Source organism: Tamandua tetradactyla, chromosome 9, assembly GCF_023851605.1.
Source record: "Tamandua tetradactyla isolate mTamTet1 chromosome 9, mTamTet1.pri, whole genome shotgun sequence".
Taxonomy (NCBI): domain Eukaryota; kingdom Metazoa; phylum Chordata; class Mammalia; order Pilosa; family Myrmecophagidae; genus Tamandua; species Tamandua tetradactyla.
In genome coordinates, this window is record NC_135335.1 from 36,571,688 (window position 1) to 36,598,416 (window position 26,729).

Consider the following 26,729-nt stretch of genomic DNA (forward strand, 5'->3'; position numbering starts at 1 on the left):
TGTCTGAAAGTTCATTTAGCTCTTCTTTTTCTTTCATCCTATTTATTTTTTATCCAGTCACCAAACCTTGTAAAGTTTTTGGAGACATCTCTTTCAGTTGCTCCTCTCTCTCTCTCTCTCTCATCTTTATTCTTATTATAGGCCCTCATGACTAGACAACCAACTTGTCATTTTAAAGTGGTTCAATGAATACTTGTTGAATAATAATATATACACAGAGGAACCAAAAGAACTCCGGTGAAAATGACTATTCCAGCCGTTTACCTGACAAAGAAGCTCTGCTTCAAATGCTACAGAAGCCAAAAGGCTATAAGCTGCTTGTAAGCTGACTGTTCCTCTACACTGAGGTGTATAAGTGAAAAATTGCTTATAAGGTACCTTTGTGTTTTTGTGGATGCATTTGCAACATCTGCACAGAAAGAAATGTGCAAATATTAAATCTACTGAATTGGAAATACATATATTGCAGAAATGTGTTTCTTAAAAAGAACTCAAGTCTCTAGCATACGTTGCCTCTCAAATCTTTAAATCATGTTTAGTTGTAACTGCAAAGAATGCTATGTTTAATTAGGGGCAATAAAAAGAAGATACAAATAATTTCATTTTTAAAACTACACTGTTGAGGCAAGGAGACAATGTGCAATAGCTTAGGTGACAATTATTGAAAATGGAATGAAAACATATCGACAGAAATAAAAAGACTAGAAAAACAAATTTATAGGAGCAGCAAGCAGTAGGATCAAATAGGGAAAGATGATTTACTTCCTAGCAGCATCTGGTACCTGGGAACAAAAATATGTTTTTCCTAGACTCATTTGCTGTTGCTATTCCTTTTATTTTCAAGTCTTGCGGATAAAATATTTACTCTACATATTGAGGATACAAAGTTGGCAAAATTTTTTGTTATTTCCATGGATTCCTCATTTTTTTTTTTTGATAAATGTTAAGTCACTTTACTCCATTCTAGCTATCACCCCTACCAGCTCAGTTTTTCTTTAAGAGAATGTGATCTTCAAAAAAGAAAAAAAGAGAGAGAGAGAAGGAGTATAATGGAGAAGACAGGATTTAACAAATGAGTATGACTGCTGAATCATATTGATATTTCTTTTGGTCTCCAGTATCTTGGAGCAGCTACAAGAAAAAACAAAAAATCATGGAATTGTAACCCATATCAAACTTTAAAATCTGTTCTATACCTACTTGTTAAAATGTACTTGGGGGGGGGGGTGTGGTAGAATCCTCACCTGCCATGCAGGGAACCCAGGTTCGATCTCCAGCCCATTTACTTCGCAAACAAAACAAATAAGCAAAACAAGAAAAAAAAATTCAACAAATGGTGCTGCAATAAGGGACTACTGTGTGGGCCATGGTGGCTCAGCAGGCAAGAATGCTCGCCTGCCATGCCAGAGGACCTGGGTTGGATTCCTGGTGCCTGCCCACGTTAAAAAATAATAATAATAATAAGGGACTACTCACATGGAAAAAGAATGAAATGTGACACACACACACCCCCGCATACACCAATAAAAAAAAATGTACTTGGAAATTTATTGCTTTTTTGTATACATGTTATATTTTACAATAAAAAATGCTTAAAATATGGGATCTTAAAGGAAGTTATTCTACTTTGTCAGATTCAGCAGCAAGGTATTTTTTAAAAGGGATTATTCCTTCTAGAAAGCACATGGCAACTTTTCCTGGTGTATATGGGATTAGGGATAGATATGAGCCTCTTACGCGTCAAGCTTTTCCTGTTGGTGTGCAACATACAACTAAAAAAACAATTAATTAACAGGAGTTTAATGCTTTTCCTGGACATAGAGATCTTGAACTGTTGCAGAGATTATTGGAACTCATATCACACAGATAAGCATTTGATATTTATTTCTTACTGGGTGGTAATGTTATTACGGAATCTGAACAGAAATAATTTCAACGAATGGCATTTACTACAGATTGAGTCCCAGAAGGTAGGGTGCTAAAAATGTTTAACTCACTGAAAACACACGATCACCATTAAGGAAATAAATAGCAGTAGGTCAAAAGACAAAAATCTCACTTTGCTCAGAGTTAATTTATAATAAAAAAAATGGAGACCAAGGAATAAAGATGCACATTTCTCTAAAGCAAAAACTACACACACAAACGTCTAAGACACATTCCCAATAGCACATCCTCCAAAAGATTAGTACAAGCTAGGAAATAGTCAGTCCTGACTGCTGCAAAATAGACTCCCTCTGAACCTCCCGTAACAGGGCCTTTTACAAAATGACTAGGATTTAGCCAATGATTGGCGCGTACCTTGAATGGGATTGAATATTTTATTTGTTTCTCTCCCTGTTTGGATTTCTTCATTTGGAAAAGATTAAAAAGTAAAGCCAATATTATAGTAAGAATCTTCAGACATATAATGCCGTTTAAAATCTTCTAGGCCCTTCATATAGCTTTGTTACTTGGTTCTGACAATACATGCCTCCCACTTAATACAGAAATTGAAGTCTGTAGTTTATAAGAGATGGTCAATTAACAGAAGAGGATGGACCAGAATCCAAGTTTCCTGACCCCAAGGCTGTGCATTTCTCTTAGAGTCCGTCCAAAGTATAATTGGAGGTCAGTGATGGTAAAAAGTTATGTATCAAACATCCTTATTGTAATAGGAACGATTATTTTCATTACCTGTATGTAATTAGTTAATATTTTCTGAATAACGTACCTTTAAATTTCCAGTGCAAGTAACAAAAAAGGTTTTGTGATTTATTAGTCATGCTAGATTTCTCTGGGTATTCATAAGAGTGCCAAAAAAAAAAAAAAAAGAAAGAAAGAAAGAAATTAGGTCCTCAATTGTATCTATACTCCAGAGGTTACTTTTGTATACAAATGTGATCTCAATTTTATGACATTCTCTGGAAGAAGCTCAATAACACATTGTTAATGCTCTACTCATACAAAATGATTTTAAAGCTCCATGGGAATTTAGATTTGCACAAGTTATTAGGATGTGACCTTTTCCTTAGATTTCTTATTTTAGGAGCGACTTAACATGGTATTTCCCCAGTGGGAGCTGCTGTACTTCCTTCGCAGATAAGAAAAATAGCAATCACAAATTATAATGAACAAACTTAGGCAAACATATATTTCTGTGATGCAGACAACACTCCACTCTCAAAAGATCACACTACGGATTCCTGGAGTTTGAGAGGAAAGCCATGTGGCTTGCTAACAAAAGAAAAGAAAAATCACGCCATTACGGTATTTCCCTGAAATTTTTGCTAATTGTTTCTTGTCCCAGTATTCGAGTCTTATGACTTTTAAAGATTATTAAAGACGTTTACGTCACCAAATTTCCTATGTCCTGGCTCCTGGGGATATAAAAGATTGAAAATATTACATTTTTAATATTTTAAATTATTTCAGATCACAGGAGCCGGACTCAAGAACAAGGAGTTCATGAGTTTAAAAAAGCAAACAAACTAGAAAAACACGCAAGAGATCATAATTGCTTCACTTTATGCTCCATGAAATAATTGCTTCCAAATATTGAGTTCCTCCTATATATGGCCATGATGGTAGAATTTCATACAATCTACCTATCAGATGGACCCAATGAATCAAGTAAGCTATCACTAGGTCTGTAGAGCTCGTTATTTGAAAAAAAGTTTTAAAAGCAAACAAAATTGGAGTAGGGGAGATAATGAACATATATACCTTTTTCCCTAGCTAGTTTACTTTCATATAAGTTAATATCTTGCTGGTTAAAACTGAAGCGTCAATCAAAGAAATTAATAGGAATAAGGCAGAGATAACGTTCCAATAGGTTGAAGTTTTCCTAAGAAAAGAACAAAGGAGAAATCTGCCCTTGGGTGTAGTCATCATTTCTAACCTAGTGTCTCCTGCAGCTCTCTATAAAAGTGTGGGATACTAATTAAGTAAAAATTAAGAAATTGCAGAAAGCAATGTTTCATATCCCATCAGATATTTTTCCCCAGTAGGTTTTCTTAAGTTATTAGTTGAGAACACTGTATTTGCATTATTACTGAAGACTCTCAAATAGCCCCTCCCCCACCGTGAATTCTGCAGTTTAACAAACTGTTCATTCATAATCTCTATATTATAGAATTCAATATTCTTTTAGACAACTTTTAGGAAGTAACCCTCTACGTTTTGTGCCATGACTCCAGTTTGTAGTACAGACAGTAGCCAGTCTGATTGATTTATAAGTTTTTCCAGAAAATATTATAGTCTCCATAATTAGGTTTTAAACATTATGTTTGAGTGGGAAGAGAACTTGGAAATCATTTATCATAATCCCTTAATTTTATAGACAAGTACACAGAACGTCAGAGACAGCAATGCATTTACTTTTTCCAGTACTATATAGACATATAAAATATGTATGTACATGCATTAAGAACTAGAAGGCAATATGTGGAAATTAAAATCGCTGAAATAAGGATTTAAAGCTACAGGTAACATTTTCCTTCAAACTGATTTTTATCGTTGTTATTGTCCATTTAATACACTGCATCGTAGTTAAAAGCTGTAATCTCCATTTCATATCATTATCTATAACACTGAAACTCTCAACAGAAAGTCTGGAACCCAAAGCAAAGAAAATCAGCCAGTATCTTTTTCCTAGTTATTTGTCATATGTTTTAACTATATAATTTCGTATCTCAAATTTTCTTATCATAATCCATGATTATGCAGTTACTCTAAAATTACATCCCCTCAGATACTCAAGCCACAATTTCAAATTAAATAATATTTTTTAAACTGATTTGTATCCATCTAACAGAAGTCCTATTTCGTTAAACCTGCATTTTAAAAAGCAGGCTTTCCTTTCGAACAGCTAGCAACATGCAACTTACAGACCATAAGTGATACTTAGGATAGTCATTACATGTTCTTGAAATTTGGCACAGCCTTGGGAAATGATCTGCAACTTCCTTGCTATTAGGTAGGCTTGGGAGGGTTTTTTGTTGTTGTTGCTTTGTTTTGGTTAACAACAACAGAAATAGGCTATTCTACAACCTTGCCCTCTACCCTCTCCACTATCACACACACAAAGCTCTAACCAAAAAGTAATTTATTTAAATGAACAGAAGTCACATAAAACATTTCCATAACATTAGATGTTTTTGTATGTTTTGTTCTTTTCCTACCAATAAAACTCCTCTGAGCAGTTTCCCACGTTATAAAAACGAATAATGCAGGAGTAATAGTTGCTCAAACCCTTTTAACATCCGAAGTCCTCTCCTGGCAATTTATCTGAGGAAGAAACTCATTCAAAAAAGTGAAATAAATGCATGAAGATATTCACTATATGTAAGACAGTCCTATAGAAGAATAAAGCGTAATTACATAATAATAAAACCACCTAACAACTGGCTTAGTAAGTTATGTAATATGACAAAGATGGACTTCTACAATGCCATTATGACAAATATGAAAGCTGGGTAGGAACAAAGAAACATTTATATGATCTAACAGTAGGAGAAGCAAAGTACAAAAATGCTACATATACTATAACTGTAAGTAAATAAAAAGTCCACACAGTTAAAAAGAACCTGAAGAAAATAGGCAGACATAAGAATGATAGCTTTTGGATTAGTAAGAGAATAAAGTGGTTTTTTTTTTTCTAATTTGGAAGATATTTATTTCCACAGCTTTTCATTTTAAAAATAAACTGATGCAAGATGAGACAAATCCCACGGCCAAAATCGCAAAAGCAAAAGCAATTTACTCTAGTTCTTCATCTGATTTCTAAATGTCCCACCTACCTGCCTTCAAGGTTTTAAAAGGAAACATTATCCATTTTCCAGTCCTGAAGCCCTGAATTCTCACACAGCATTACAGCTAGGAACTGAGAGTTTATTTACCGAGGGCAGGACTGAACTTTGCATGTGAACACATACAGAAAATGATAAAGATCGTCGTGTCCTATTAGTAATTTACAGGATTGTGATTTGCCCCACCAGTACACCTCTGATTGAATTCCTCACTCATAAAATCACTGGCACCAAACAAGTCTAGATATCTTTTATCTAACCCCCTTTTTTCCCTTACCATCAGTTAACATATTTCTTATGGGTTTTTTCTTCTTTTTATAGATTCATTTGTCTTAGTTATAAATTAACTCCACAAGAACTCTCCCAGCTATTCTGGCTCTATTTCCTGTGTACCAGGTTTTTTTTTTTTCACTTGCACAATTTACCATACAGGGGCCATTTAAACTTCCAGTTCATAAATGATGTCCCAGAAGATCATCTCTAGATTTTAAAAAAAAAAAAGGTTCGATTCCTAAGGATAAATGCCCCCAATAAGAGTTACTGTACCTTCTAGCAAAAGGTGGAACATAACTGCTAAAGATTTCTGTTATTTCTTGTTTGACCTAAAGTATGTGCACTAGTGCAGTTTACTAAATTAGTTGAACATACAAGAAAGTTGCCAGCAAAAAAAAAAAAACTTCAGGGTTAAAATCAATACTTAACATTTCATTTTTCATGCCCAAACACTTGAAATCAGACCAAACCCTCATTTTCAGATGCCAAAATACATATCTGCCTTTTACATGTCTTTCAATGTAACATCCTTTGATTTTTAAATGGTTGTAGGCTTTTCTAAAGCTAAACTGATTGCCTAGGCAAACTTAATGCTGTTAATGATTTCAAGAAAAAAAGTTCCTTTAGCCCCAAAGGCTGTCACTGAATTCCTAAAACCATTACAGTCTTCTCTCATCTTAGCCATTCACACATAAGAGTTACTAGTTCTGAGTTCTTGTTCAAATGTTGCCTTGGGAAACGAAGATGGCTGGACCAGGAGTCTACTAAGAAAACCACTTCCCACAGTTCTGGCTGGAACATACAAGCCAGGCCCTGATTGTCACCAATGGAAACCTTTGCTAGAAGGTGGTTCCTGAGGAGGTTTTCCCATTCACAGGTCTTCTAAGGGGCTGGGACCCGTGGAAACATTAGGTAGAAACCAAACTTTGAGGATGTGGGGATGGGAGATGAAGCAGCATCCAAAATACAGCTCAAGAAACAAAGTCCAATCAAATGAATGTCCCCTGCCTCTCTCTGTTCTTCTAAGATTTGCAAACAAACAAATTCACCCTATAAATTAGTGACAATCTAATGAGACATAAATAATTATCTCTCTCCAAGGCGACTTTTAAAAAATGATGTATTTTGAAATAATTTTCGGCTTACCAAAGAATTGCCATGATAGTAGAGGGAGTTCCAATGTATCCTTCCCCCGGCTTCCCCTAGTGAGCACTTTATAATCTTAGCACAATGACCAAAACTAAGAAATTAAGATTGGTACAATACCCTAAACTACTTTATTTGCATTTCATCAGTTTTTCCACTCATGACACTATTTCCAGGATCCAATCTACGACCAGACACCGCATTTGGTTTTCATGTCATCTTAGTTTCCTCCAAACCCTCAGTCTTTACCTGTCTTTTAAGTCCCTGATACTTTTGAAGAGCGCTGGTCAGGTGTTTTGTAGAATGTCTCTCTATTTAGGTCTGTTGGATATTTTCTCATGATTAGATCAAGGTTAGAGAGACTTTGGGGAAGAATAACAGAGTTGATATGGCCGTTTTAGGATATCTATGGGGGATCTAGGGGGTCAATTGTCCTATTACTTACTGTTATATCAACCTTGACCTTCTGGTTAACATGAGGTCTACCATGATTCCCCACTGTAAAATGACTACTATCCCTTTTAAATTAATAAATATTGGGGGGAGAGGTAATAAATACCCTGTACCCTCGGGTTTTAACATTCACTGGTGTATCCTGCCCGCAGCAATGATTGCTGTGGTGTTTTAATGGTGATTTTCCATTTCCCTTGTACTTGCTATGTTTATTAATTGAAATGCTTTTGTAAGAAAAAGTTCTTCCTTCCCGCACTTTCATTTTTTTACTCAGTCATTTATTTATATCAGTATATATTCATGGCTATTTATTTTATTTGTTGGGTTATAATTCAATACTATAGCTATTTATTTTATGGCTCAAATTGTTCCAGCTTTGACCATTAGGAGTTCTTTGAAACTGGCTCTTCAGCCTTTTTGATATGCCCCAACCTGTCTTTTGGGCTCATCCTTAACTTTCTGGCAGCACAAGAGGTTCCAAGTGCATCTTATATTTTCCCTGCCCCAGTCTTAGAATCAATCACTTCTCCCAGGAGCTCTTACTTCCTTTTAATGGAAAAAGGTATTTGGATTTTTCCAAATCCACGATCTGGCTTGCTACTGGGGCTTCGCTGCATCTAGGCCCCTCAGCAGACAGAGGTTAAGAAAACATATGCATGCGTACTAATCCATGCATATATTAATATCTGTATCTATCTGACAACTGTTGTTTTAATGCTACAGAGTCCACTAATCTGCAGATTTCAGGAAAATGAGTTACCCTGGGACTTTCAAGATTTACTGAAATTAGTAGTCCTAATATTACATACAACTCTAAAATGTCTTATCAACATTCTCCTTACCCCCCTCCTACCCTGCAAACACTCAGAACTGCCTGAGAATTCTAAGATCGGGCCTCAAAGGAATAAATCATAAATAGTGGACTTAACAGAACGCTGCCTGACCCCGAAATCACACCACAATCTAGTCTTCTGCCAATAAGTTAAATTCCATGAAGGAATTTGTCCCAATATAGGGCACTAGCTAAACTCAGCGCTTCTCCCTCCCCAAATGGGGTATAATCTGGCATCTATGAAGCTACTTTCTCCTTTGTCATCAGAGACCACAGCTTCACGGCCTACAAGGAACCAGGAAAGACACCTTAATTTTTAATCTCAATTTAAGTATATATATCATAGACACTTAAAATAATGTACTCATAATTGTTATCTGGATGGAAACATGAGAGAAATGTAGAAGACATACAGATTTATTTGCATTGTTTCCCATGTCTAGGTCATTTTCCTATCTTTGTTTTGTCTTAGAGCAACATGTTGCTGATTACTCCTTTGGCTGGATACAAATAATGCAGTAGAAAATATTCTGATAGTCTAAATAAAAGCTCTCTAAGACACTTTACAATAAAACACTATGATGAACTTACAAGTTCTCTTAAAAGGACGCTTTTAAACACAAATCCAGTATGATAAAGCTGGAGTTTACCTACCGTTGAAGGGGGATCCTGGTTTGAGAAAATGCCCTTCTTGATGTATATCTCTGGTTTAGAGTTGACTTCTTTCAAATCTGAACAATTAAAAAGAAACAAGATATTAATATACACACATATTCAAAATTCTTAGACAACCTATGCTACCAAAACACACACGCATGGACAGAAATGTATTTCTTTGTTGAATTTCTTTCTGAGTGTTTGCTTTCCCCGAGCTTAGAAAGATTTGCATTCTCTAGAAGTAACCAACAGACAACCAACTGATTTGTCATAAAGCATGCAGGGTTGGACAATCTTCTTAAAATTATTTCATAAAACAGATGTACTAGATTCACGTCCCCTACTTTCCTAGTTCTGTCATTGATCACGAGTCAAGGTCCTCTATCTCACCATCTTTCATGACAAGTTAATAATGATTATTATTATTACATTATCGTGTAGACTTGAGAAAAACTAGACCTTGAAGGGATTAACAACCTCAAAAGAAACGAGTTTGATAAAAGTTATACAGAGATGAGATTTACTGAAATGTAACCTCATTCTAGAGGCACATGGCTGTTCAGCTAAGGGGAAAGTGTTCTTAGGGGAGGGAGAAGCAGTACATTCCACGTGGTACAAATTTTTAAAAGATCAGCGGAGCCGACTAAATAAGTAAATGTGCCTAGATCCTTAGAATTCACATCTTTGGCTTTTATGAAGGACACAGGGATCCTAGAACAGCTGTATATTCCATAAAGACAAAATAGCATCTACTGCCAAAGCCCTTATCATCAGGGGCTTAATAATTCCAACATCCAGGCAAAAAAACACTCTGTACAGTCTAACCTACCAAAACTCCTAAACTGTTTTCTTTTTAATTCGGCACCTTTCAATCTGGCATTCTTAAAAACAGATCTATTGCCTGACGCATGGTATAAAGGTAGTGGGTGATGAAAATATTTTCCCTTTTACTATGCCTAATATGAAGGAATATGAGCTGTAGTCAATGCATTTTTTTGTTTGTTTCTCTAGTATTGTTTAATACTTCTGTTTGGAAATTGAAAACCTCTAAATGTAGACTCAATAATATAGATAGCAACATATCAATAAAATCAATGATACTCTTGTATGCCAAGTGGGACAAGTTCTTCCATAGAAACGGCTAATATGACAATGTTTTCTGCCTATGTCTGTGTTTCCTGATTGTGACTGCTGAAATGCATCATGGAAATTTACATATAATTATAATTCATTAATCAAAAATGAAAGGAGCAACTGTTCATTATATTATACATGCATAACGCATAAGAAACAACTTTATTCATTGATTACCACTTGGACTTTTTAAAATTTAAGGCAACGACAAAAGGGTTTAACTATGCAAAAATGAAAGAGAGAATTTAATAAAGAGAATCTTGCACAAAATCTCTATCTGAAAATTCAACCACGTTGATTCCAGGTTAAATATTTGGTTGTACACACTGTCTTCGATAAACCTCCCAACTTCCTTTTGAAATAGATATAAATTTATAAAGGAGACAGGAAGAGAGTAAAGACTTCGAGAAACTTTGATCTGTTCCTAGCTTGCAGACCTAAGAACTGGACCAAACAGACAACTGGGCCAAGCTCCTATTACTTTCAGAGACAGACTGACGTCTATAACCTTCCCCACAATCCTTTCCTGCTACTAAGCATCAGTACTCTCCTTTTTGCATCCATTCAGAATGACATCATTTCATGGAAGGAACAAACTCCAGTCATAAAATACGGTAGGAGAGAGTCAAGACCCGGTCCTGTCTTGGGGGCAGTGTATATCAAGGGTAACAGTTCCGTCGCGTTGCCATCTGATCAAGAAAATACTGATTGTTTTACATTCATCAGATTATAAATCCCTCACCTTCCCCAGCAGGCCAGAGGACTAGGTTATCCCACAGCAAAGAGTCTCCCTCGCCCTCATTAGGGCCTGCCCAGGGCAGGGGCTGCTCAAACCTACTCACCCAACTATTGTATACCTGAGATAGAATTTTTACCAGAGTCCAAGCAGAGAGCAATGCAGGCCAAAGGTAGCTGACTCAGACTGATTTGTCTGGAATGATATAAAATGATCAAAGTTGACTCAAGAACTAGAAAAACCATGGAAATAACTAAAAAACTTATTAAAGGATTGCTTCCCTGAGGGCTCTCTGAGTCTAGATAATTTCATAGGTGAATTTTCTCAGACTTTCAAAAGATGAGTTTCTTGCTACAATAAACTATTTATGAGTAATGAAGAAAACACAGTGGGTAAATTAAGGTTTCAAAAATAATGCAGTATTGCTATCGAAGCCTGACAAAGAACAAAAGAGAAAAAAATATCAGTTCCCTGTATCAATACTGATTTAAAATTATAATTAAATGCTAATTCACACATTCAACAGCATACTATACTTGATCTTAGCCAAAAGGCGGAGAAGTGATCAATAGTATACTAAAAGGATAAACTACCATAATAAAATTGGATTTTTCTGAGAAGGGCAAAGATTTAATGTTAGGAAATCTATTAAAATAATGTATTACAGCACTGCATCAAATTTTAAAAGGAACCAGATGATTATCTCAAAAAGTGCCAGAAGAATACTCAGTAAGAGTCGACATTCATTCTTGACAATATTTCTTTTAAAAAACTCAGAAACAATGGGCATAGCCCAAATACCCTTCAAGTTTGGGAGAAGGATCAAAGAGAAGGAAGAATTAGTTATAACAGAGAAGATGGGAGTTAACAAACGAGTAAGACTGCTGAGTCATTATATTGCTACTTCTTTTAGTCTCCAGCGTCTTGGAGCAGCTAGAAGGAAAAATCTAAAATTGTTGAACTATAACCGATACCAGACTCTGAAGTCTGTTCTATAACTAATTATTACCATGTACTTCGAAATGTACTGCTTTCTTGCACATATGTCATATTTCACAATAAAAATCAATAGATAAATGATTTTTTGTGTGTGTGCTTGAGATAATTAAGGAACAGTCCCCTAAAAAGATGGGTAGATGAAATTTTGGCACTTGTAAGGCTTTAAACGGTGGAGTAGACTAAAGGGTAAACTGAATGAAAAGAAACATTCTCGAACATAAATAGAATGGCTACATTTATAAAGCAATTATAAACTAAGTTATCCTAATAGAGTAACATTGAAAAGTCAAGCCCTGATAGCTATTTAGGATTAGGAAGTAGGAGGAGAGTGGATATTTGAAACATTAAAGCAACAATTATTTGTGGAGCATGTGCTATTTGTTAGTGGTGGTTTGGAAACTAGGGATTCAGAAGGAATAAAACAGACAAATATTTCAGCTCTTCTATAACTGCATATAGGAAGATGGAAGAATTAGAAGCTGAAGGATCATACAGTTGTCATGGGGAGGGGGGAAAGAAATTAAGGTTGTTAAAGGCAATTAGGAGTTACTGCAACAAGCTATTATGCTTTACTATGTGCTATTAGCCAAGATCTACTGGTGTTTTCTCCCAATTAGAGCATTAGCGATTTGATAATTTTTAAAAAATCAATCAAACCCATTTATTTATAAGTGATAACCAATTTTACTTTCTCCCAGAAGGAGCAATATAATTTTATCCACATTAAATTCAGAATAAAAACATCCCTGCATGTTCATCTAATTAGCAGATAAAAATACATTTCATTTCCAGATTATTTAGGGAAAAGAAGAGAGAAAGTACTATGAGAGAGAGAGAGAGAGAGAGAGAGAGAGACAGGAACAGAATAAGAAAGAGGAAAGAGCATACAGGAAACGCCAGGAGAGAAAAAAAGGGGAAAAGAGGGAATAAGAACGAGAGGTAGAGCAAGAATTAAGGGAAGGAGGGGGAAGGCGGAAGCAAGAAAGGGAGGAAAGGAGTTAGGAAGGAAGATACAAGGAAAGGGTCAGAAATCCTGACTAGTCAGAGGGAATTAATATCTCACATTAAAGCTCAGTGATTCACTTTGGTTATCAACATTAGATAGAGTCACCATTGATATTTTAAATATTGAGTAGAAATTAAAGGGATATCAAAATTACTTAGCCAAAAGCTTTTACACTGTTCATTACATATAAATGCCCTTAAGTAAACTATCTCCGCTTTCCTCTAAGTTCCCATTTCCCCTGCTCCTGTGCCTGTGCTCATTCATTTCCATTTGAAATGCTTTGTCCTGCATCACCTTACATTCATTCAACAACATCAACAAATACTTAGGAGCATCTAGCCCATGTCAAAATCCTACACATGTTTCAATGAGAAGCATTGCCATTTTAATAATGCACAGTGAAATGGGGCTATTTTAACAAAATATTCTACTAGACTTGAAGTGGAACGAGCAGAAACCAACTAATAAAATAATTGCTTTAAAAATGACCTGGACAATGAGGTTTGATAAGAGGATTCTGAATAAATCTAGCAGCTAATCTTTTTCTTCTGCAGCTAACATTTCTTTTCACCTGATACCACAAACACTAAACTAATCCTCCTAAAACTCACGCCCCACATTTGAGTTCAAAACATTTTAGAATTTCCCCCAAAATACAGTGAGGATAACAGTTATGTAGGATGTTAAGTTCTTCAGCGCCTCAAAGTGCAATTAATTTGGGATAACTCTAGCTGCTAAATCTTGACAATAACATGGTGAATTTTTTGAATAACTAAGTCAAGTAGTTTTGAATTATAAGTTACTTGAACTTTCACTCACATCCAATTGGCATCCCCAAGACACCCCCAAAATGGGTAGTCATGCCCAGTCTTGTTCAACCACAGCATTACATCACAGGAGCAAGAACAAATGATTTACAGATCAGCAGCTTGATTGCGATTTATGTAACTCATTTCTGCAGAAATTTGCATGCCTTGTGAAAAATATCACGTGAAAGAGGAACTTATTTCAAATGTTAGAACTGGAAATAAATGGTGACTCAGAAGGCATGGGACAAGAGTACTTTCTTAAAAAAGAACTGTGGAACCAACTTACAGCAATGTTTCAAAGCCAATGGGCACTCGAATTAAGGTAAATGTAATTATGAATAACAATGAAAATGGCCAGAAATTTAGGCTATCTTGGTCTTCTAATAATTCTTCTATGAAAGAAATATCTTCTACTGAATTGGAATTACAGAATAGGGAATTATAGCACCTTAGAGCTGGAAGGGAACTTTTAAGCCACCTAGGTTATTTCCCCTACTAAAGCAAGAATTCATGACAGATGGCTATTGAGATGGTGAGTGAATATGTTTAAGGACAAAGTACTCCACCCACTTTCTTGCAAGGCTGCCTTTCCGATTGTTGGACAGGTGTAGTGATTTGAATGAATCCCTTCCTTACACTGAGCTGAATTATCACTTCCTTTAAGACGAGTTTTCCTTTGACAGAGAAGGGGGACTCTCTCTTAGATAAGGGAAGGGGGCAGTCTGCCTTGTTTACTGCTACAGTCTCTGTGCTTAGTTCAATGGGAGGTACATAGAAGGGTTCCATGAAAAGGAGCAGAAGAGGCGTTGCAAGGATAGCTCAGTGGTAGAATTCTTGCCTGCCATGAAGGAACCCTGGATTCAACTCCCTGACCATGCTTCCCAAACAAAAAAGGAGCAGAAGACAGAGAGACTGCCCCATGAGCCTAGGTCACCAACTCCACTCTGTAGGTTCTCTAACTCTGGAGCAAAGAAAGTTTCTTTTCTTTTCAATATCTAGTGGATACTTTCACAAAATGCAAAATCATGCGCTTGGATGTCGTGGCACCATAAAACTTGGTACATGCTCATTCTCAAACGCGTACTTCCCCTGTGCCGCACCAGTGATTGACAGTCTGTGGGCCAGCATCAGTCCACAGACCACATTTTGTGCCTCTCTCACACCTGCCCTTCCTCTTCCCACAAGCTCTCCTCGTGTGATGCCCAGATTTTGCAACAGTCTCCTAACTGCTTTCCCTGCACACGACTGCCAAATTAAACGCCTGATTAAATCACCCCATTCTTCTCTCTAAGACCTGGAATTTCCTCCACTGTTTATAAGATAAAACCCACAGTGCTTGGCCCAAATTCCAGACCTTTTAATCCAATCCGACCTAAAACTGACATATTCAACCACACTTCTCTTTGCACTGACAGATTGGTCAACCACTCAATGCTTGGTTAAGCTCTGCAGTGTTTCCCCAACTCCATGCTTTTCTGCTATTCCAGGCTTTTTTCCCTTACACTGGAAATTCTTTTCTCCTCCTCTTCAGCCTCCCCAATCCCTGAACTTTCTTTTCAAGCTTTCTTTACTGTATAGTATAACATATATACAAAGCAAAGAAAGAAAAAAGCAACGATTTTCAAAGCACTCTTCAACAAGTAGGAACAGGACAGATCCCAGATTTTGTAAGGAGCTAGCATTCCACCATCTCGGATTTTTCTTTCTAGCTGCTCCAGAATGTAAGAGGCTAAAAGGGATAAATATTTTTTCATCATCACAACTGACTTTTTTTTTCTTTTTCGTGAAAAATAACATATATACAAAAAAGCAACAAATTTCGAAGCACCGCACAACAATTAATTGTAGAACAGACTTCAGAGTTTGGTATGGGTTATAATACCACAATTTTCAGTTTTTACTTCTAGCTGCTCTAAGATACTGGACACTAAAAATATATATATCAATTTAACGCCAATCCCTGAACTTCTGAAGTCTAGTTCAGTTCCCACCATCTCCAAAAGGCTTCTAACCATATACTGCACTCCACAAGGATCTCGCCCATCTCTGAGCTTTTATAGCACTTATTTTCTGCCTTACTTATTTTTGTCCTTGGTCACATACTGTTGAGCCATTGGTTACCTCAACTTCATACTTTCCTGATTCAGGGAGATTATAAAGGCTCAGGTGTAAGAACTTCAGTGCCCCCCATAGTGCTAGAACCTACTTGAACACGTGTGCAATTCATCCCCTCGGCAAACACTCACTGAGAGCCTACATCATTCATTCATATCAGGCCATGTGCAAATGAAAAATACATCAAGAAAGAAAACCCAAGTATGGATAATCAGTGAGGGAAAGCTTCAAGTCTGCCCCAGTTCTTACTCTTTTTTATTTTATTCTTTCCTTTTTCTTTTTTTTTTTTTTTTTTTTTTTTTTTAAAGGAAAGACAGAGAGAAGGAAGGAAGGATAGAAGGAAGGAAGGAAGAAAGGGAAACATCTTTAAACATTTTCTTGTTTTATTGTATTTTTGTTTTTCCGTTTTTTGTTACATGGGCTGGGGCCGGGAATCGAACCGAGGTCCTCCGGCATAGCAGGCAAGCACTTTGCCCGCTGAGCCACCGCGGCCCACCCTCTTTCCTTTTTCTTGTATGCTGTATGATGGGGTCACATTTCATTATTTTTCCATGTGAGTATTCCATTATGGCAGCACCATTTTAATTTTTGTTTGTTAGTTTGTTTTTGGGGAAGTTCATGGGTCGGGAATCGAACCTGGGTCTCCTGCACGGCAGGTGAGAATTCTACCACTGAACTACCCTAGCACCCACCAGTTCTTACCCTTCTTTCTGTCATATGCTGCTTCCCCACCACACTACTTCTTCCTGTTGTTTTGTGTGCCTACGAGGGCAATTCTTTGCCCAAGAGGGAGGTGAACAGCTGTGGGAAGTAGGAGGATAATGGCAGAAGGCCCAAGAGTGGAGAGGGTACAAGTCTTCTGTACTGATCTGCTAACAGACTCCCACCTTCGTTCTCCATCCCCAGATGAAAGCCTACCAAGAAGAGTGGGTGTGTAGAGATGTCATAAGGCCATATTAAAAAAAAAAAAGTTCATCCACTGGCATTGCTTTCCTACGTAAATAAGTCTCTTTGTCTGGTATTTTGATTTAAAGTTGCTCATGATTGCATAGCCATCTTGCAACAGGAGATTAACAAACAACGAAGATGATAACCCTTGTGGCTGTACCGGACGTAGCTAAATAATTCAATTATTTTATATATTATAAGCCAATTCATAGGCCAAATCTTGACAATGTTTTATCTAACATTTAGCAAAATGTAAGTGTGAAAGGGACCCGGTTTTACTCTATGCATCAGGAATAGTCTATACAACATTTTGTGTTGTACATCATTATAAATGTTTCTCCCATGGTAGTACTTAACAAAATTGGTTCCAGTTGCCATTGGAAGCCTCCAAACAAGAATGTAAAACAGCACGCTGGCCCTTAGGCCCTTAGAAACCTGTTCTTCTGACCAGAACAACTAAAAGTTCCAACTGAGAATGCTGAAGTCTATAATTAACATTTTTGGCCCTTTCATATTCCATTTTCCCGGCTTTAGAATAAAGAAATGGAAATCCCTTTTGGCATTAGTTTCATATCATTATGTATCATTAAAGATGTTACATAAAATAGCTAAATTAACATTTTAAAGAGCAATTTAGGGAATTCCCTAAGAATGTGGAGAACAGCAGCACTGGGAATCCCAAACCAGTGATATCGAAAAAACACAAGTTTGTCCTCAAAATCAAATCAAGTTTAAAAGCCTCCTGTGCTACAGGCAGTGAATTGGGGAAGATAAGCGGGGCATATTTCTAAGAAGAATAAGAACTATAGTACACAGTGCCTGTACTCAAAGAATTAAGAATTTTGCTTTGTACCCAAAACGTGTATGTAGAAATTATAAAACATGACAATAAACACTCAGATGCTAAACGTGCAATATAGAATAGTGAACACATTCATTTAGATTTCAGAGGAGACCTGCCTTTCAATGATGTTTTACTTAAGCTAAGATGAAAATTAGCTTGCATTTTCTCAATCCAAAAGCTGGTGGGGAGACTGTAAGAGAATCAATTTGTGTTGTTAAAAAAAAAAAAAAGTTGGCATTGAGGGTAAATATTTCACACATGTACTATATGACAGAGGAAATCAAGGTGACATTGAAAAAATTTAAGGGGCATAATAAAAAGAAAAATGAACTGCATTTGTGTTGTGTTATGTCAGGATCAAAGATCCTTCCAGCAGGCATGGACAAACAGCATGAATCGTATGTCTGGCTTACAGGCACGGCCATGCCGATATGCTACATTCAATAATTTATTTTAATTTTTCTTTTAACTTCAGTGAGCCGTGATTATTTGCAAGTCCAGAGCTAGAGGTGGGTTCATCTAAGCAGATGCCTCAAGACTTCAAAGCACCATTTCCACCATTTCTAAGACTGTGCTTTCAGGGGAGCAGGTTTTATTTCCTTTAGATGTAGCGCCGAAAAATAACATCACTCAAAAAATGGCTGTGGAGTTGGAACGAACTGTGGTGAAATTTATAAAGTCTGAAAGTTTGGGTTACAATTGCATTGAGCTGCACTTCAATAATACATGCCATCTGTGTATGGGAAACAATAATTCCATCTAAATTCATGTAAGTTCCATCAAAACGTATTTTCCCTACCATTTTCCTCCACAATTTCATGTTGTTCAAATTTATTTCCAAGAGGTCACTAAGATATTTCCTGTCATTTTAACACCGGGGCTGAAATGATAGACAATTTGAATGTGAATACAGAAATTGGAAACAGCAATGAAAACAATTCGAGCAAGGGATGGTATTTAAAACAGTATTTGGATCTCCTTTTACTCAAAAATGACATTCTACATGTTTAGAAGCATAAACAAGCTTTCAAAATTTTTACTGTGGTAGCATACATATAACAAAATTTGCTATTTTAATCATTATAAAGTGTACAATTCAGAGACATTAAGCACATTTACAATATTGTGCTACCTCCCCTGCATACTAATAGACTTTTAAAGAGAAACGTTGATTGCCCAGGAAAAACTAAGTTTTAACTGGGATGTTACCAATGAATTTTGTTTTACATTTTGCTAGATGTAAATCACTGTTTGCAAACAAAGTTGGGAAATCAATTCACTTGGAGAGTAAATCATTTACATATATCCATAGTGAGAACATTTGTCAAATATACAATCCTTCCTCTAAATGAATACTCACAGCTTGCCATTTGGATTTTCAAGAATAGATAATGTCTTCTTAGCAAAGGGTGCATTTTTACTTGCTTTGCTGATAACTTCATTACCAGAATAGAAATAATGTAACATAATAAATATATTGTGCATAATAAATATACATGTAATATATATATAATAAAGCCTAAAAATAAGATAATCACAAAAAGATCTACAAATAAGACAGTCCTGTTTCCCCTACCTCACACCTAGAAATGCTGCCGAGTCACCAGTCCGTGCCACTACACCCTCTTAATCACCATCTCTCCCACTGAAAAATGTTCTTGTTACATCTAGATAACAATAATGGTAAGCTCCAGGAGGGATGGAATTTATATGTCTAGTTCATTTCTTTATCCTTATTATCTAAAACTATGCTCGCCACAAAGTAGGAGCTCAATAGTTCATTGTTAAATAAATAAATCATCATGAAAAAGATCCTTTGTTCTTGCATTTGTTCTTTAAGGGACCATTCCATTGAATGTGCTTTAATGGGAGAAAGCTCAGAAAAAAATTTCAAGATGCAAAAACTGAATTTTGTTAGCTGAAGTTTGCTATGGCCTCTATGAAAGATTAAAACACTCAAAAACTGGAGAGGCAGAAAGGAGAGGGAAATGTTTAGTCGCACTGCTAGAACTTTAAAACTTTGTTTTTATTTAAGATAAGAATTATTCTACGACTTTCGGCTGATACACAAGTCTCCCTAAAGAAGTTCCAAAGAAAGTACCATGAAAAATGTAACCTATAATATGGGGCAAAGGCAAAATCACTTAATTTTTCCCTTTGGGATTTCTAGAACAATGCAATAGAAAAGAAGAAAAATTAACTCAAAGGCTGTTTCTGTGTGTGTGTGTAGATATAAAGATGTTTTACAATGTTCCCACAGGATTTTTGGAAACTGTTAATTACCTGCTATTTTAAACCTCTTGTTATTTTAAAAACTACTAGCAAAAGTTATATCCAGGTCTCATAATGACCATTTGTAATAGATGTTTACTTTTATACGCTCCTGCATCAGCTGTTATTTATGCTTACAAGTTCAGTATTTTGTTAGGAGTCAGAAAACCAAACAGTAACTCTATTATGAAACTGAGAATTTTAGGAAAAAAGTAATAGAATACAAATTTTTACAGGAAAAAATTGAAAGAAGGTGGCTTTAAAAGTAAATAACTCTCAAAACTGTTTTATAAAAGCTGTTTGCCAGTGTATGTGAAAGATAAAGTTGGATCACAGGCCCAAAGAAATCCACAAAATCAAACCTTGCACGTTGGAGAACATTCAGGGGAGTGTTATAAGAGAGAATGGAGGGTTTTTGTTTGGTTTTTTTAAACGTATTTCTCCTAAACAGAGACAAGTCAGCCAAAGAGCAAGGGGGATTCCAGTGTACGAAATAGAACCAAGTATAAATAAAATTTAGATACAACGAAAAAGAATTCATAAAGGAGTACCTTACAATGTTTTTCAATGACATTAAGAAAAATAAACTAGCTAGAGGATTACTCTTTGCCCTTATTCATGATGGTCATAGACACACCAAAATGAAAAGACACTATGTATCTAGGCTTTCAATTATCAAAGTAATAAATTACCAGCTAATCTCTTCTCTCTTTGAAAAAGAGAGAAAAATATAAAAACAAGCAAAAGCCCTTCATAATCTCACTCCTTTAATATAACTATTATCATTTTTCTATAGTCCCTTCTAGATTTTTTCATATACATATTTTTACATAGTTGCAATCAACAATGCACACACATTTTTTTGTTCTACCTTTGTTACTGAATATTTTTCAGAGCCGCTAGTGGTTTTCCAAATTGTCATTGATGAAGGCTGTATAATATTCCACTAGTGACCAAGCTGCCATTTATGTCACTAAGCCCTTATTCTTAGATATTTAACTTACTTCCAAATGTAGGTTCTTTTTATATATATATTTTTTGTATGCTGTATGGCAGGGTAACATTTCATTCTTTTTCCAAATGAATATCCTGTTATTGCAGCACCATTTTATTGAATCTTTTTGCTTGTTTTGGTTTTTTGTTTGTTTGGGGGGGGAGTACATGGGCCAATATAGGTTCTTTGAACAATGTTTTCATGAAAGTTGGGTCTATGGCTTTTCCTACATCCTCCTCCTACCCCCACTTTGGAAAAAGTCCCAGAAGTGGGGCTACAGCAAGAGAGTGTGCAATATATTGCCCAACTGCCTTCCAAGTGGCTTGAACTAATTCACAGCGGTGTCGCAAATACAGAAGAATGCAATCTTCTTCAAACTCTAAATCGCAGAATCTCAGAATTTAAAAGGACTATCACCAACCATCACCAGAAAGGGTATATGCCCCATTATCATTAAACTGGAATTGAGGTTTACAAACCATATCTTCTAAGGTTTTTTTTATTTTTTTTTTTAACCTGAACCAGTTCTCTCGGGTTGGATCATCCTCTGTGATTTCACAAAGTTCAGTCTGTGAAGTCGTAGCCTTTGAACTTGGAGACAGGGTTCCTAGCCACTTAAGGTAAGAAGAACCAGTGACATTTAAATCAAGAAGTGAGCCAGCTTACTTCTCTAGGCAATAACACTGAGCTTCTCCAAGTAATAAAATGCCGAGCCAATGGGGACAACTTTATAGGATGATGCCAGGAGATCCTCTGAATGGGGGAAAATATGGCAAAGGTCTTAAATATAAGCAAGGGTCAGGTCTACTACAAATAATGCAAACTAAGTGCATTGACAAAAGGGCTCCAAGCTATCAGATGGAATGGAGGAATCAACTTGGTCCAGAGGTTCTCCAACAGCATCCATCAGTACCACCCGGAAAACCTGTTAAACTGAAGAGAGCTGGGCCCCATTTCTAGACTTCCTGATTTAGTGGGTCTGGGATGGGACCTGAGAATTTGCATTCCTGACAAGTTCCCTAATACTGCTGATCGGAGCATCCCACTGCATTAGACTAATTTTTATTCCTTTATTAGATATTTATTGAGTACCTACTAAGCACTGTGCTATATGCTGGATATACAAACATGAATAAAACCCTGTCAGTGCCAGCCTTCAAGAAACTATCATCTAAATTTTGGTAGACAGCGTACTGCTCTCATGCTAAAAGCCAACAGACTTGAACTTTGTTGAAAACAAAGTTTAAAACTATATTATATTGCCTTTAAATACAACCAGGACGATTCTAATCAGTTCCAAATGCTTTAGGAAAAGACGTACTAATTTTGCATTGTCAACGACCTGGGTATTTTCTCCACTCCTCTGTATTCTATTGACCTATGCAAAGAATCTATTTAATAGAATCTACTTCATTTATGTACATACCATTCATACATTTTTTTCTCTTCTGCATACTCTCTCCACTCTATAAAACAAGAGAGGCTTTGATAATGTACTTTTCCATGTACAGTAAAAAATTTGCTTACGCAGGTAATTGTCAGCTGACAGAAAAGAACAATTAGCAAGGACAGACTTTGGGATCCTCTCCTTCAGATTCATAGATGTCAGCCAGATTGTGTAAAAAAGTGAATGACAAGCAAGAAGTCTGCTTAGTCATCAGACATGGGGGTGGTCCATCCCTGGTAAACACTACCTATTAGCTGATTCACAGAATTAATAAACTTGCTTTTGGGGTGACTACTAAGCTTCTACACCCAACAGAGAGGAATTGGCTTGTCACAATTATTTTCAGGAAAAAAAATTTAAAGCAAGGATGAAATCTCATAATCTGTGGCTCTGAATTGAGCATTCTGTATACCCCTTTGGCATATTTTTTCCTGATGTGACTACATGGTCCTTCTGATTTCAATTAGGAAGCTACGCAAAACGCTCAAAGCATGGAGAGGCTTAGACGATGTAACATCACAGAGAAAACCGAAGACATCAGAAAGAGTCACCATTCAGATATTTGATCACATTAGCCAACTACTGGCTCATAACCCTAACTCTGAGACCATTTCCTAGGCAAACTGATGTGTGGGAAGAACGACTTGTTTTCTTCGAGGGCAAAACTGGTTCGAGGAAGAACTGTCACTTGTGTTGATTTTTACGAGAGGAAATAAAGGTATGTGGGGGTGGGAGGGAATGGAATATATCCTTTCCTAGCAGTACTTTCCCCAATGGTTATTTTCATATTTATTTCATGGAACTGGTTTATGGGGAAATGCATTGCCTTAATTTATTCTTCGCCGCCCCTGCCCCATCTCCTCTTTCAGTCTGTTTCCTATTCCTTAAAGGTCTTGCTCTCAGGCAGCAAGGAAACTAAGAATTAACTCCACAAATTTTTGCTGCTAGTGATTTAATGAAACAAACCTTTCTGCCAGGAAAGTTGGCGTTATAAAAGCAGACTCAGGGGTGCGCAGGTGGTTCAGTGGTAGAATGCCTGCCTTACCTGCAGGAGACCCAGGTCCGATTCCTGGACCATGCACCCCCCCCCCCAAAAAAAGGCGGACCCCACACCTTCAAATGACAAAGACATCTGGTGGGGTGGGGACAAGGTTCCAGTGTTCTTTCAGCATTCTTGCACTGAAGTGGCCTGCAGTTACGTTTCCCTATTGCCCTCGCTATAAAGGAGAATTCATTTTTTGAGCAGAAAGGACAAAAGAGTATGCATCTTCCTTCCATTCAGAGTGACCTGCAGAGCCCAAGAGAATAGTAATGCAAAGGGGCAACTTCAGAGCATAAAGCTACTCTAAAATTCTCAGCCGTCACCGAGGGTCAGGATAAATTCTTTGAGACCGCCTTATATTTTAGGACTATTTAAGCTGCTGACTGTGGGAGTCGTACTCCTACTCAGGGTATTTCCATGCTTCTCCACCTCCCTTGCGTCTACCTTCTCCTTATCTGTGCTAAAGGACTTCTTGCACAGTTTCACGCTAATCTGAACTCTGCTTGGAGGGTCAGAGCATTTGTCTCAATAAGACCTATTCACATATCATAATTCCCTGAGTTGAGTCCACAGTTTAAAGTGTGTTTTTTTTTTTGAGTAAATAATTTTATACTAGAAATGAATTTATTGTCTAAAATCAATGAAGTATCATAAAAATGTTTTCAAAACAGATACAGAATCAAATTGCCATTGAACCAAACCATTTTACAGGCTGGCTTCAATCCCAATTGTTTAATGTTTCAAATCTCTCTTCTAATTGATTCATGGTGCATGCATTAGGGATTTTGTGTCTTTCTTTAATATCTAAGAAATTACAAATAGAGAAAAGAAACTCATTGCATTTTGTCTGATGAGCTTTCCAAGTTGAAAATGTCCCGTCCCCGATACGAGCAGAAGGCATAGCCGTGACTTTGAGAAAGCCCAAACATACTCCAGAGAGAGTGGAAGTTAAAGCTCCTTCCTTCTCCCCAACCCCAGAGGAAATCCACCCGCACAGAGGGACACTCACTCCACCTACCAGTGCCAGCCTTTCTTTGCCTTCCAAGTCCCCAACCTTTTAGTTATGCCCCCATGTGGGCTCTGTAGCTCCCCACTCCTGCACTCCTGTGAACACTGCTTCGCCATGCACTGCTGTAATTATTTGCCATGCACATCATCAGGCCTAAATAGGGGAGAAGCGGTCGTTTGTCCTCTTCCCCCAATTTTAACACTTCACAGAGAAGCCCTTCCCACCCCATCCCACTAGCTCTCAAAATGCCACTTGGCAGGCGGGCCATGGTGGCTCAGCAGGCAAAAATGCTTGCCTGCCATGCCAGAGGACCTGGGTTCGATTTCCGGTGCCTGCCCATGTAAAAAAAAACAATGCCACTTGGCTAGGTTTGGCATATTTGGTCCAAAGTTCCTTATCCTCTGGCATAGCAGAAGCTTCACAATAAAATCATTATTTAACAATTCATTGGGAGGATTTAAAATGTATTTTTAGATGATGCTTGGTTAATTATGTACTTTCCCAATTCTTCTCCACTAGCAAACTGGTGCATTATTGGTGCTTTTTAACTTTTCAAGGCACTAAAAGACTATTTGGTTATTGCTTGTTGTTACAAGGAGAACCCGATTTTAATGGCAGGTACAAATTACTATTTGGTGTTTTACTATTTGGTGTAGCACTAAACTGTCTTCTGATCTAAAGGAAAAATAGGCCTCATTATACGATAAGCTTGCTGCTGGGTAACATACGTGAAAAATTCACAGGGTATACCAGAAAAATACAAAAAGAATACAACTCTATCAAATAAAAAACGCCTTCCACACGCCTTAGACATACAATATTGACTCCATGTTGCGTCTACAAAGAACTTATGAAGATGGAATAAAAACAGTTTTAAAGCAGATTTTTGTCCAAAGACAGCAGGGAACAGAAAACATAATTTTAAAGGGAATAATGATGAAATATCCCCCAGGGACATTTTATAAGTTGGTCACCATATGGCAAGCAATATTTTCAGTTCATTCTTAACAGTGATTTCAAAATTAGTACTGGGGGGGACTACTGACATTTGTGAAAGAGTTAGATAGGTCACAAAATCCATGAAAGTTCTCTTTAAAATAGCAGCTCAATTAATTTCAGGGCCAAGGTCCTATAATTTAAGATATGCAGGTTTCCTGATAAAGTCTTAAAATCATACAAAGGAAGCTGCAATAATGTTCCCATTTCATATGAGGAAATAAGTGAGTTAGAGAGGATGACTTATTCTAGGGAGCTACTGGGAAAGCCAAAATAATTACAACAGTTAAAAACGGAAACATTCATTCTCTGAGTTAAGTGTCCAGTATATAATATTGATATGCATTTATTGTTGAAGAAAAATATGAAGATTCCTAAAACCTGTTTTTTTTTTTTAATAAAATAATATAGGCATTCACTATTATCGGTGATAGTTATCTTAACAGCTACAAAAGATTTCCCCCAAATGCGGCCAATTGTATTTGAGCCAATATCCTTCCAAGAACCATTCTTAAGTAATTTGGATAAATAAAAATTTTAAAATGCCATTTTTATTACATTACAACTTGAAAACATATACCATACACCTCCTCCAAATTTATCTCTGTAATGTGCAAAAGTACAGATAGAAAATAAGAAACCTGTAGGAAGATTTCAAATAATCTTCAAATGAAAATGTGGATCTAGCATGTTATTATATATATGATATGCTATATATATGATATGCTAGGGTATCTATGCTTGTGAGAGAGTTGATTTGTATTTGATCTTCTATTTTCGTGGAGTCAAATTACATCTGCACCAGGGACTTGTAAGCAACTAAAATAGCTACCCTTTGCTTTTGGGCCATAAGAGAGAGTGAGGAACCATTCAAGAGGTGAGCCACTCCTATGTGGAGAGCTGCTAGGAAAAATAAGGAAAGCAAGTTAGAAATTCAGTTTAACAGCTCTTAAGAGGTGGGGGTTGGGCACGTGTTTATACTTACAGACCAGCAACTGAAGTTTTCATTACTAGTGATTTTTTAAAAACTCCTCTACAACTAATATTTACTTAGTGGAAGCCTATGAGGCCAAAAACTTCTTCCAGTACGTTTGCCACACCTTATGATAGATATGATATACACAAGCTCACGTGAAATTGAACTCAGCAGAAGGACACCCACAAATTAGAATGATTAAAATTTTCTATCCTATCCATTGGGCATATATAGATCCTGTGACAGGAGTGAA

At 36.7% G+C, this 26,729-nt stretch overlaps 1 protein-coding gene across 3 annotated transcripts in view; it reads right to left on the reverse strand.

Annotated features, from left to right (window-relative positions):
- The window catches only part of PPARG (peroxisome proliferator activated receptor gamma), a 121,732-nt gene that overhangs the window by 92,094 nt on the left and 2,909 nt on the right, over positions 1-26,729 (reverse strand). For 2 of the 3 annotated variants that reach the window (XM_077116512.1, XM_077116511.1), the window contains exon 2: positions 9,148-9,224. Coding sequence is in view for 1 of the 3 variants with exons in the window: in XM_077116510.1 (XP_076972625.1) it covers positions 5,781-5,808 (28 nt within the window). In the remaining 2 variants the exon portion in view is untranslated. Of the gene's footprint in view, positions 1-5,780; positions 6,246-9,147; positions 9,225-26,729 lie in introns of those variants that run through there. The other variant, XM_077116510.1, reaches the window with a different exon arrangement.